Genomic DNA, 12,986 nt, shown 5'->3' on the forward strand with positions numbered 1-12,986 from the left:
GCTGGCGAAACGGGCCGACTCGGTGCCGGAGCCGACGAGACGAGGCGCCGCGCGCTCCGGGACGGCGTTCCCGCCGCCGCCGCGGGCGACGTTCGCCTGCCGCGAGCAGACCCCGCCCCAGCGCGCCGGGCCCCGCGCCCGCCCGTGGCGTCTGCGAGCGCGGCTCCGCCTCCCGCGTTCCTCCGCGGCCGGCAGGCAGCGCGCCCAGAATCAGGAACCCGCCAAGCCGTCGCGGCCTCTCGTGGATCTCGCGGCCGGGCTCCCAGTGCAGGGCCCGAGGCGGGCGGCCGGGCGGGGGCAGAGCCGGGGGCGTGGGCGGCCGGGCGGGGGCGGAGCCGGGGGCGTGGGCGGTGGGGCGTGGGCGGAGCCGGGGGCGTGGGCGGTGGCCGGGCGGGGGCGGAGCCGGGGGCGTGGGCGGTGGCCGGGCTCCCAGTGCAGGGCCCGAGGCGGGCGGCCGGGCGGGGGCAGAGCCGGGGGCGTGGGCGGCCGGGCGGGGGCAGAGCCGGGGGCGTGGGCGGCGGCGGGGCGGGGGCAGAGCCGGGGGCGTGGGCGGCGGCCGGGCGGGGGCAGAGCCGGGGGCGTGGGCGGCCGGGCGGGGGCAGAGCCGGGGGCGTGGGCGGCGGCGGGGCGGGGGCAGAGCCGGGGGGGGTGGGCGGCCGGGCGGGGCGGGGGCAGAGCCGGGGGCGTGGGCAGTGGCCGGGCTCCCAGTGCAGGGCCCGAGGCGGGCGGCCGGGCGGGGGCAGAGCCGGGGGCGTGGGCGGCCGGGCGGGGGCAGAGCCGGGGGCGTGGGCGGCGGCGGGGCGGGCGCAGAGCCGGGGGCGTGGGCGGCGGGGCGGCGGCCGGGGGCTGAGCTGGGCTCCGGCTCGGGGACCCCCGGCGGTCTGGCTGCGACCCGGCCTGAGCGGACCACACGCGTTGGGGCAACATGCAAGCCACATCTTGCAAGCGCCCCGCCGACGCGCTCCTCCGTGGTGAGCGTTCCCTCCAGCTCTGAGGACCCGAGGAATTCATGATCGAACTGCCGGCTCCAGCGTCAGCCCCACCTCTGTCCTTGTCACTGCGGCCCTCACCTTTCGTGTCCTTTGGCTTTCCCCGAGGAGTGCCTGCTTTGGGGCTTGAGGGGCTGCACAATGGGGCAGGGGGCGGCCCCCGAGCGCCACCAAGGCCGTCCTTGCAGGCCTGCGTGCCTCATGCTCCCCGCAAGCCCCGTGGGCCGTCTCCGGCGTCACAGACGGGACGGGGCTCCAGGACGCCGGGGACTGGGAACGCGGCGACGCGCTGCGGGGCACGTGAGCCCCGCACCCCGTGTGCCCGGCTTCACACGGCGTGCTTCCCGCAGGCGGGGAGAGGCGTGGGGCTTTGTCTCTGCAGAACGAGCTTTCGATGCACTGCGTGGCCGGGCGGCGTGTGTGCTGCTTCCCTCACCACAGTAAGCGAGTCCGTGTGTGGCCACCTCCTCTCCCCGGGCTCGGGGGGAAGGGTCGAGCTCCCACACGGAAAGAAATGTTGTGAACCTCAGAACTGCCCAGCTCCCAGTTTCTCTGAGAGTGAAGACGTGTCTCCTTTTGGAGAGGAACCCATGAAAGCTCTTTAACAGCACGTACCTAGGGCCACGGACCTCGGCCTGACTGCTCTGCGCCTTGGCCACCTCGTCTCAGGCAGTCGGTGGCCTGACCCGGGGCTGAACGCCTGGTGACCTCCCAAGATGCCGGGGGCAGAAGAGTCTCATCTCTCTCCTGCAGCACACCCGTGTGTGCCCTGCGACTCCGGATACTCCGCATCCCGGCTAGTATGCTGCGGGCTTCCTCCCAGCACCGGGTCCTCTGCCCTGCCGTGCCACCTGAAGTCCCTCCACGACCACCTGCCGTGGCCACGGGCGGGCTCGCTCTTCAGGCCCTCGGTGCCCCGGGGCGGCCACCGGCAGAGGACAGGGCTCTGGGGGAGTGCGGGGGCCCTGTGCCCCTCCGGCTTTGGAAGGGTAAAGAACCTGGGCGCAGTCCTGTAACCCGGCGGCTTTGTGACGGCCTTGTCTGGTAAGTACCAGGACGGCTCGGGAAACCTTCGGACCCGGAGAGGAGGGCGCCATCAGACGATGCACGGAGAACCCAAGAGAAATGAGAAATTTCCATTTTAATATAAAAGAGGCCCTGTGCCTGATAACTTCATTTGGGGAATGACACAGAACAGATTGGATACCAGCATTTAGTGAAATTCAGTCTAAGATTATAGCGCATTTTAAATATAAAAATAAGTCTTTTAATTAAAAAAGAATACATAAGCAGCCCTGAATCCGTCCACAAAACAACTGGGAAGTGTGAAAACAGGGCCACATCTGGATACATGGTTCCAGAAGCCACACGGTTCTCAAACCTCACAGGAAGTTTGATACTGATGTTTTTTTTTTATCTTTTAAATGACGCAAACGATTTCCCTGTCAAGAAAGATACAGCTGCAGGTGTAGCGGGGGACAACAGCTTGAGGGCTCCTCTGGGGTGACGGGGTCCTCCTGGCTCTTGCACAGCAGGTGGTAGGATCTCCTGGACAGGGGACACAGGCTGTGATTTGAACAGGTGGGCGCCCAGCTCCATCCTGAGGGCGACCCTCGTTGGCACATGGACGGAACCTTCCAACTTGCACCTTCTATTGGCTCTCAGTGTGGTTAAGATGTCCCTACAATGATACAAAAACATCATGGGAATGGATTTACCGTGGCTGTCTGTTCACCCACACGCGGCACTGCATTTAAAATGACGGGGCCACCACTTGTAAAGACCGTTTTATTTCTGAGGTAAATACACATTTACAGACTATACATAACGTATAATAAAAAAGATATTTAAAGCACTTCCTACAGTGCCTGTTACACAGAATGTTCTCAATAAACATTATTTTTCTTCTCCCCTACAGTGCTATGAGGGGGGAAAAAAAGAGTGAAAATATAATTTATATATTCATAAAAGAGAATTTTTTAAAATGATGTCTAAATATTGAGTAGGGATCCCACAAAAAGGCACTGTAGCAGCCGCTCTCAGGGGAACCAGGCTCTGGAAGTGACCCAGGTTTGTAACAGTCCAGGGCCTCTGCCGACCTCGCCTCATGCCTCCTCACCTTTACCCACAGAAGGAACTGGGAGGACCAGATGGCTAGGGGCAGACAGGTGGCCAGACACTGAGCCACTGTGAAGTGAGAGGTGATGTCCAGCATCTAGAAACTTTTATCCCACTTGGCCACGATCCCGGCAGAGAGCAGTGGATCTGTGGCCCAGTGGCAGGAGCCAGCAGGGGAGCCCTGCTCTCCAAGACCACATCATGATGCCGGCGGGCTCCCTAGGCTGGTGGAGGCCAGGAAGGCTGGGTTGGGCCAGGCAGCGGTCTGGTCCATGATGGTGTCCGTTCCCTAGAAGGCGGTGCTGTCGTGAGCCATGGGGACCCAGCCTGAGAGACCTGGGACTGGTAAAGAGTCAGGGAGGTGGCACCCAGGCTTGTGAGCACGTGTGTCACAAAGATGAATCATTCAGGTGGACTGGAACGGGATGCTCTGGAGGCTGCTGATTCTACCTAAGCAGGGGTCTGGAAGGCTTCAGGTAGGAGAGGTTATCTTGAGTGGACCAAGAAGACAGAACAGAATCTTACAAGGTGGGAGAGAGCCTCCCAGGAATGAGAACAGCAGGTCAGAATGTTCAGAACCAGAGAAGCCATCTGGGATGACAGAAGGCAGGGTTCACGGCACATACAGGCAGGGACAGGGGATCTACTTGGATAGTCAGGCTGTGCCCAGATTGTGAATACAGGTGCTGAATTCATTCAACGGGCTTGGGTTTCCCAAAACAGTCTCAGAAATGCATGTGTAACAGGCATCCCTTCACAAAAGGACATTTTGCAAACACTGGATTGAACAAAATTAAACGAGTGTCTTTACTGTGATTCTTGGGTTCTTTAATCATCTACTATGCAACAAATCTCCAAAAGGTGGGGAAAAGGACTTAGCACTTCCCAAATGTTTTTGGCCAGGAAGCTCCTGTTGTGAGAGGCTCGGCAACAGGAGCCTGGGTGAGGGAGCACTGCTCCAGGCACGGGAAGCTGCAGAGATGAGGTCAGACAGAGCCTGGGAAGCTCCCTCTCAGGGGCTGTGGGAGAAGGAATATGCAGTGGACAGGCTCAGGAGGCCAGACTCCAGAGAGGACAGGGCCTCTCTCAGGGGAGGGTCAGTGAGACTGGCTGGTGGGGAGGGGATGGGACAATGCTCTTTATCATCATCATCATCATCATCACCACTGTTGCCAACAGCACCACCAGCATGTGGCTCAAAAACCAAATTTTCCTTTTAAGAAGGTCTTCACTGAGAGGTCTCCATCTAGCCCCCGTCCCCACCCTCCCCATGCAATGGGGTTATCTGAAGACGTGTTGGAGCCAGAATGACCAGACTCTTAACAATTACGTAGACAGAGCCACGTCAATGTGAAGACTGAGAGCCAGGATCTCAAGCACATAAAGGACCTGCAGAAACTGCTCCTTAAAGCCTGCCCCCCGGTGCCCTGTCAGGTTCCCACATTGTCCTATTCACTCTTCTCGACACCTTGCAGTTTGTCAACATCCCTCCCGCAGCGCAGAGCCACAGTCACACCCAAAGAGGAGCCTGTCTATCCCTGACTGAGAGGTCGGGAGTGCGGTCCCTGGACCCTGCAGTGCCCTGTGGCGCACACCAGCCCCCCGAGGCGTGTGTGACGGCGGGGTCTGGGCACTGACTGCGTCTCCGACTCGACAGGAGCGAAGAGGTTAGTTGTGTCCATGGGCTCATGCTCGCCGATGATGCCCTGTTGCCTGATCAGGCTTGAAAAGTCATCTCGTAAGATACAGTAGGAACACACCACTTTTGATAAAATACACTTCCATCAGTTTTCCACCAAAGAAAGGTATGTTTGGAACACAGCTCTTATTCATTTCTAATATTGGGATCAAAGGGGCCTCAGGCCCAAAGGTGTCCACGTTTGGACACAGCAGAGTAAGTGTCAAAGCTCAGATTCTCTTGGAGGCAGAGGGAGAAAAGTGTTGTGTCGCATACAAGGGATCTTCCAGAAGATTAACAGCCGACTTCCCAACAGAAACACAGATGTCAGGAGGCAGTGAAACGACGTATGCCAAGTGCTGAATGATGGTCCATTGAGAGTTCTAGATCCGGTCAAACTAGCCCCCAGAAACGAAGGTGCTCCTGAGCCAGCCCCAGGTGCACAGAGACAAGCCGTGGCTAGCAGACCTAGCCTGCAACAAGTGCTGAAGGGAATCCTGCAGGCCCAACTGAAAGGATACTGGCCAGGAGCTCAGCGCCAGACCTTCACATTTTTCTGAAAGTGCTAACTTGCCTTTTAACGCAGTTCACCCTCTCTTCGGGGTGGAACAGATTTTACTCTTTGAGAAGCTTTTGTTCTGTTCTAGTCATCTGAAGACTCGCTGCTCCTCACATCCGGAAGAAGTATCATAAATGTGACTTGTTTCCTAATTATTACCACTGAGTAGAGTTCATCTCTCTCTCCCTCCATCCAAGCTACCCTTCCAGTGCACCCACAGCCTTGGGCCTCACGCCACACAGGGCCCCCCTCTGGCCCATTTCGGCTGTACCTCTCCACGGGGTAAAGAATCCGCAGGGCCGATAGGATGTCCCCACCCAAAGCCCCCGTTTCCTCTTCCAGAGCCTACTTCCTGGGGCCAGCCTTTTCTCCAGGTACGTTCTCCTGAGGGCAGACCACCCCACCACTGCCCTACTTCTGGCCTTCCTTCAAGGCTTAACTGTCAGCATGTGTCTGAAGTAGTTGAGGAGAGCAGGGCCCCCATCAAGGCAAAGGACACTTGATTCTTGAGATGACTTTTTTTTTTTTGCCTCCGTTCCAGATTTTCCCATAGCTCAAAGGCCCTGGAACTTGCCCTAGCCTCATCCATGTAGGACCCTTCTAGGGGGTGGGAGTGGACAACAGGAACGAAGTTCAGTACTTGGTAGTACTCAGTAACAGCTTCAAGCAAGCCACTTAGAACAACAGTGAGCAAACTTTATAACCTGTTTCCCACTGATTATCTTCGAAGGGACCAAGTTGGAGAAACACTCCATTGAGAGCAGGGGGAAGGGTAAGTGGGTAGGACTGAAGACAGGGGAGGTGGAGTCGGCCAGGTGGCATCCCATAACCTTGCCCACGTTTCTGATGTTGAGTCAGGTGCTCACGCTGGGGAAGAAGATCTAGGGCTGAATCCAGGCTGAGGCTCGAGCTGGGCACAGCTCCACCTGCCCGAGCAGGGCAGCTTACAACACTCACATCCCAGATGTGCGAGGATCAGGAGTATCACAGAAGAATACTGTTGAGCTGGACACAAAGAGGTCATTTTAAAAATAGGGTATGTGGAGGAATGTGCATTCTAGGAAAAGCCTGGAGTTTAAAACTAAAAAACAAATTGCACGCACAGCTTTCGTGGACTTTGGAAGCAGGCACTAAGGCCAGACTCTCCAAAATCCAGTTTTCAGGCTGTTCTTTTACATAAAATCGTTTCAGCTCGAACTCATGGATCCGGGCTCTAGTGGAGGGGTATCTGGCGCTCGGAGGGGACGCTGATGTCACAAGCCGGCTCCCCCGGGAGGAGCCTGAGGACTTTAAAGAACCCACTTACCGGGGCTGCGGCTGTCTTTTTAAATTTTTCATTTTCATTTTACACCATTTGACCCCATTTCTCCAGCCCCCTCTCCCCTACCTTTGGCATCCACCCACCTGCTCTCTGTATCTACGAGCCACTTTTTCTTTTTCTAAATAAAAGACCCCACACATAAGTGGGATCGTACAGTAGGAGTCTTTTTCTGACTCATCTCACTCGGTATAATGCCCTCAAGGTTCATCCATATTGTTGCAAATGGCAGGGTTTCGTTCTTTTTTTATGGCTGAATAACATTCCACTGTATGTACACAGTTTCTCTATCCACTCATCCATCCTATGTTTGAATGTTCATCGTATATCCAACAAGGATGGTGAATATTAGTTCTAGCACTTTATCTGTAGCTTTTCTTGGATTTTCTGTGTAGATAATTCTATCATCTGGAAATAAGTTTATTTTTTCCCTTTCCAATTCTTACACCATTGCTTCTTTTTTCTTATCTTAACGCGCCAAAGGTCAAAGATCATCCCTCCCTGGATAGTCAGGCACCCCAGCACATGAGCACACTCTGCGCACTAAACAGAAGTGGAGACAGCAAGCGAACCCGTGCTTCCCTCTTTGTCAATGGAAGTGCTTCCATGAAGTAGGGCAAGCCCCAAACCTCCCCAGGATAAACACTTCTATTTCTGGTTTGCTGAGTTTTTATCATGAGTGGGATTTGGAGTAACTGGATGCTATTTCTGCATCAATTTAGATGATCATTTGGGTTTTTTTTCCTCCTTTGATCAATGTAGGAGTTTTTCTAAAGTTAACTCACCCACGTTTGACTTCACATAGGATTTTTTTTAACCTATAAAGCCACCTGTGGTGGTAGCTTTGGGGTCACTTTCCCAACTCACCTCACTCACCGCTATTACTGGTCCATTTATATTCTCTTCTGGAGTCAGTTTTGGTGGCCACATTTCCTGTACGTGGGGGGCAGGGGGGCTCCCATTGGCACTGGTCATCCTAGCCCTGTGCTTTGTACAGCCGGCCCACATGCTCACACAGGCACCGTCCCCTGAGCACATCAAAGATGTCACGCCAAGGTCTTTGGGGTCTGTGGCAAAAGCATCACCCCACCCTGGATAATCCGTCATGTCTCCCCAGCAGCTCCACGGAATTTCCTCTTTACTGTCCTTCCCCTTCACCGTGATGGATTTGCAGAGACATCACGCCCAAGACCCACCCGCCATGATTTCAGAACAAAAAAGCTATAGACAAAAATATAACACACCGCACAGGTTGGGAGAGAGCGCATTTGAGATACGAATGAAACACCCTGCACGTCCTGAGCCCTCACGCACGCCCTAAGGAGAAATAAGCTCATAGTCCTAAACTTGAGGTCTCTCATTGTCAGAACCATCTTTTACTCTTTTAGTTAATATCAATGTTTTACATGTTTAAAATTGTATCTAAATGGCATCATTCTATACACGGTCTTCTGCAATTTCCTTAATTCATCCATTTTTACTGTGTATATTTCATTGAATTAATATACCCAAACTGACTTATCCATTGTCCTATTGGACAGGTGGGTTGTTTCTGGCTTTTTGCTAAGCCAGCAATGCCACTGTAATTATTTTGTACACATTTCTTTGGACATCTGTTAGAGTGCCTTCTCAGGAAGGAATCTTCTGGGTCACAGGGAACGCCTGCCACCACCCTTAGTAGGTATTTGCTCTGTAAGTCACAGAGCCAAGGTGCACGGCCTCCAACAAGGTGGGCAAATCCTTTCACTCCACATTCTTGCCCACACTTCCATCATCGGCTTCTAATGAGCGACTCAGCACACTGTTCGTACTCAGTCTCCGACGGATCGTCTTTAAAGGGGTCAGGTTTGGCAAACAATTCCTTTCAGATCAGGGGAAGGGATAAGTGGGTAGGACTGAAGTGGGGGGAGGGGGACGAGGGCCAGAGGCTAGAGGATGTCCCATATCCTTCTCCACACTTTGGAGCTTTGTTACTATTTTTTTTTCCTGTTAATTTGATGCTTTCAGTTGATACCCTTGATTACTAGCAAGGCTTAACGTCCATTTACGTTTACTGGCTAGTTTGGTTTCCTCTTCTCTAAATTGCCAATTCATAGACTTTATCCATGTACCTGCTACACTCCATTTGGTATGTCACAAATGTCTCCCCTGCTCTATGGAAGGATCTTCTTCAACAGTGATGAGGAATTCTGGTATGCAATGTGTCTTATGTACACAGTCAAATACATCAATCTTTTCCCTGTGGCTTTATTAGATTTTGTACTTTGCACATTTAGGGTCTTTAACCTTCCCCCCACCTCCCAGGATTGATTTGTGAGGTAGAGATCTAATCTTATTTTCCCTCATATAGATGGCCACACATCTTAGCACAGTTAGAGGACCCCATCATTCCCAAATGACTTGCTATACCATCTCTGCAATGCACTGAGCTGCCATATACCCAAGTTTAAAGCCCTCAAATTGATTGCACTGGTCTATTTCCCTATCCCTGGGCCAACAGCACATTGTTCGAATTCTCACAACTTTGTAATGTATCTTGACATCTGACAGGTAATCTCTGTCACCTTGTTCTTCTGCCTCAAAACTGTCTGGCTATACATGTCTTTCTTCAATTCTGGGAAATTCTCAGCCGCTATCTTTTCAAAAGCCATAAGTCTTCTCAAGTCAGGTCTTTTCATTATCCTTTCCTCTCCTGTTCTCTAAATTCGTTCCTTCTGGATTCCCTGACAGACCTTCCATTCTTTCTTCTGACTCCCAATCATGGTTTCATACTTTCCATATCTTTCCATTTCATGCTGTTTTGGATGACTTCCCCAGATAAATCTACTTCACTAATTCTGTCTTTATGTTTCACTTCAATGATTGTTATCATTCACTTTTAGAAGGATTTTTGGTTTTTTTTTTTTAACCTTCTAATTCTTCTTTCACACTGTCCTCTCCTTTCATTACGGCTCTATTTCTTCTATCTTAAATCTTATTATTTTTATTTTGAGAGAGAGAGTCTATGAGCAGGGGAAGGGCAGAGGGAGAGGGAGAGAGAGATTATCTCAAGCTGACTCCTCGTTGAGTGCAGAGCCCAACATGGGGCTCGATCTCACAACCTGAGATCATGACCTGAGCCGAAACTGAGAGTCAGTCGCTTAACCCACTGTGCCACCCAGATGCCCCTGGCTCTATTTCTTCTTAATCATTTGTTTTTGAAATTAAAATAATTATCTTTATAGTGAACTTCACATAGTGAAGTTCTTTTATAATACATTTCAGAATCGTGGAGATTTATTCTTCTGTTTGTTATAATTCCTGTTGTGCCCCCACCCCCACCGCACCTGCAGTGGTAGATCTGTTATGTTATTTATATTGTTCTGATGTGACATTCTCTGTGCAGACGGTCTCAGCTCTGAATCCCGTGTGCCTTGGATGGTGGAGATGTGCCTGCAAGATGATTCTGCATTTGCCACTGCCCAAGGCCTTAAAGGACTTCAAGAGCCTGTATCTATTTTTATGTTCATGCTTTCCTTTTGGTTCTCATACCACTGGGACAGAATAAACTTGGAGCCCACACCCATGTATGGCCTGGTATTTTAGTTTCTAATGTCCTTTAAGGTACAGGCAGATCTCCCAGACTCAGAACTTTCTGCAAGGGCCCAGATTCTGGCTCCCGTGCCTCCACCGGTCAGTCACATCTGCCTCTGGGCATTAGAATTCCAACCCCTAGGCCCCAGCCCCCCTCCCCAGCCCGTTCCAAGACCAAACCCAACAAAGGAGGACCTCGCCATGGCCACCAGGGATGTGTCTGTACGCACTGCTCTGTGTTCCGTCTGCACTCACAACAGACTGACTGTGTACCTGACACCATGGTCCACCCGCAGCAGAAGGCGGCGAGCGTCCATCCGCACAGCTGAGCGGGCTCCCAGCGAGTCTACGTGACGTTTTCCTTAAAGTGCTTTTAATCCACAGCACCATCTCCTCATGGTTTCACTCACTTTATTTATAGAGAATGAAGCATTCGTTTTGTTTTTCTAGTCATCTGAAGGCTCTGTGTTCCTTCAGAGCCTGGAAATTATCTCAATAACATAGTTAAAAAAAAAAGAAAAAACAAAACTATTTTCCTGGTTCCCATACTCTAGAGAAAACATTTACCATCAGAAGCTAAATCTGAAGATTTTGTAAGCAAGTCTATTCAAACGCCTCTATTTTGGGATTCACACTTGGCTGTACTGACACAGCTGGACTCTTCCCTTGGCCAGAGTGTTCTTCCATCTGAGTAATTCAGCGCTGTGCCTTCGCCAAGGAGCTCTCCTTATGTCTGGGTGTGATGCCCGTGAAGACCCACACCCTGGCTGCAGCGCCTCACAGCGGCCGCTCGCTGCGCCCAGTGCGGGGCAAGGAGGCTGGCAGTCTGGCTACGAGCATGCAGACCAGCCAAGAGGAGCAAGAGGGCCAGGAACCTGCCCATCAACCATGGCGGACCCGACTCTCCTTATCTGTAAATGGACGGGGTTCAATGAACTCTAGGATCCTTGACAAACCTGGGGAAAACGGACAAGCACAATTTGATTCTGACGGAAGAATCAGTGAAATTTCCCTTGATCCTGCCTGATTGCGTTTTCTCCTCTCAGGACGTAAGAATAAAGGGCTGACAAGGACTAGCTCTTGCTGAAACAGGACACAAAGAACAAACCACTGCACATCGATCTTCCCTAATCTGTGTCAGAACATTACATTTTCATCTCCGCCTTGTCCGCAGCTTGACACCTGGACCACTGAGCTTGACCACAACAGCCATCCCCCTGCTGTGACGCAGGCTGGGGCGGGGGGGGGCGGGCAGGCAGACTGGTGCACACCAGCTTCTGGAGGGGTTCCTGCTCCAGGGCTTTGTTTATAGATACTACAGATGCAGGAAGCAATTACCAATAAGACAGACAGGTAAATAAAATAAAACAAATACTTTAAAGGTCATCCATTTGGAGATAAAAAGTGCAAAGAAAACAAGTGTATCCCTTTAGAATCAGAATAATCACACGTGGGCTGCCCCTGCTGTCCCTGCGAGGCCACCAGCCAGCAGGCATGGACCAAACCCTGGATGCCCTGCCCTCAATTTCTGCTCCCGCCCCTCCTCACCATGGACAGGCAGTGCGTTTCAATGTCAAAAAGTGAGTAGCACAGGGCACCTGGGTGGCTCAGTTGGTTGGGCGACTGCCTTCGGCTCAGGTCATGATCCTGGAGTCCCAGGATCGAGTCCTACATCGGGCTCCCTGCTCCACCGGGAGTCTGCTTCTCCCTCTGACCCTTCCCCCTCTCATGCTCTCTCTCTGTCTCAAATAAATAAGTAAAATCTAAAAAAAAAAGAAAGTGAGTAGTATAGAGGTTAATTGAGACTTCTCCCTTAGTATTTGCCCTCAACGCTAATGAATGGGCTGCTATCCAAAATTAATTTGTTGGTGTGTGTGTTGTGGGGGGGGTCCATAAACCAAAACATCATGCTTGGCACATTGGCCTTTTTATGGCAATTCACTACCAGTCTGGGTAATAAAACCCAGTTAACCCCAGATAACAGAACAACACACAAGTGAGCAATATGAAAGGGCCTGACTCTTTTTCAATCTAACACCCAGGCTTGCCACACCACCCAGGTGACTCCAAGCTGGGGCAGGTTCTGCCCACACTCCTGAATGCCGAGCCTGCTGGACTCCACCCGGACACCTGAGGGCAAGCAGCGAAGGCCCAGAGGCCCAGGTTGAAAACAGCCATCTCTTTCTTTTTTTTCCCAGGAGGACCTGTCTCTCATTAGGTAATTAAGGCCAAGAGGGTCTGGTCAGAGAGGAATTTAGGTACCTCACACGGAATTTAATGTGGCTTCAAGCACACTAACGATGGAAGAGCAGAAAAGCCACATGGGGGAGGGCAAGGCAACCAGATACTGCGCCCCCTTCCCCCTACCCCCCTCCCCCGCCCAGACAGCTGCAGCCTCCCCTGGTGGGGAGGACCGAGGGAGGCAGCAGCATAGCCCAGAGCCTGGGAGCCCGTGCCACCCACAGGAGCTGGCGCCACGGGGGACAACTCTGTAGAAGTTGGCACCTTGGAGGGAGGGGGCAGAGGGAGAGATGCTCTGGCTCCCAGCCCAGCCCCCACCTCCCTCCAGCGTCCAGGGTCAGAAACCAGAAGCCACAAGACAAGAGCAGAGCAGAGCAACGGTGGGGAATGGAGCTGAGAAAGAAAAGGCAGCTGACCATCATACTGACCCAATAAAACCTGAGGGCGGTGCTGCCCCTGAAGGGCTCCTGCACTGGGCAGTTTTGGTGTCAGAGACCAGACACCACTTGG

The 12,986-nt window shown here is 52.8% G+C and overlaps 1 protein-coding gene across 1 annotated transcript in view; it reads right to left on the reverse strand.

Annotated features, from left to right (window-relative positions):
- Nucleotides 1-2,111: 2,111 nt before the first annotated feature.
- Nucleotides 2,112-12,986, reverse strand: part of C15H10orf143 (chromosome 15 C10orf143 homolog) — a 42,805-nt gene continuing 31,930 nt past the window's right edge. The window contains exon 4 of the mRNA XM_027596540.2: nucleotides 2,112-2,670. Within this exon, the coding sequence (XP_027452341.1) occupies nucleotides 2,641-2,670 (30 nt within the window). The 3' untranslated portion in view covers nucleotides 2,112-2,640. The remainder of the gene's footprint in view (nucleotides 2,671-12,986) is intronic.

The sequence above is a fragment of the Zalophus californianus genome, chromosome 15 (genome assembly GCF_009762305.2).
Source record: "Zalophus californianus isolate mZalCal1 chromosome 15, mZalCal1.pri.v2, whole genome shotgun sequence".
Classification (NCBI taxonomy): domain Eukaryota; kingdom Metazoa; phylum Chordata; class Mammalia; order Carnivora; family Otariidae; genus Zalophus; species Zalophus californianus.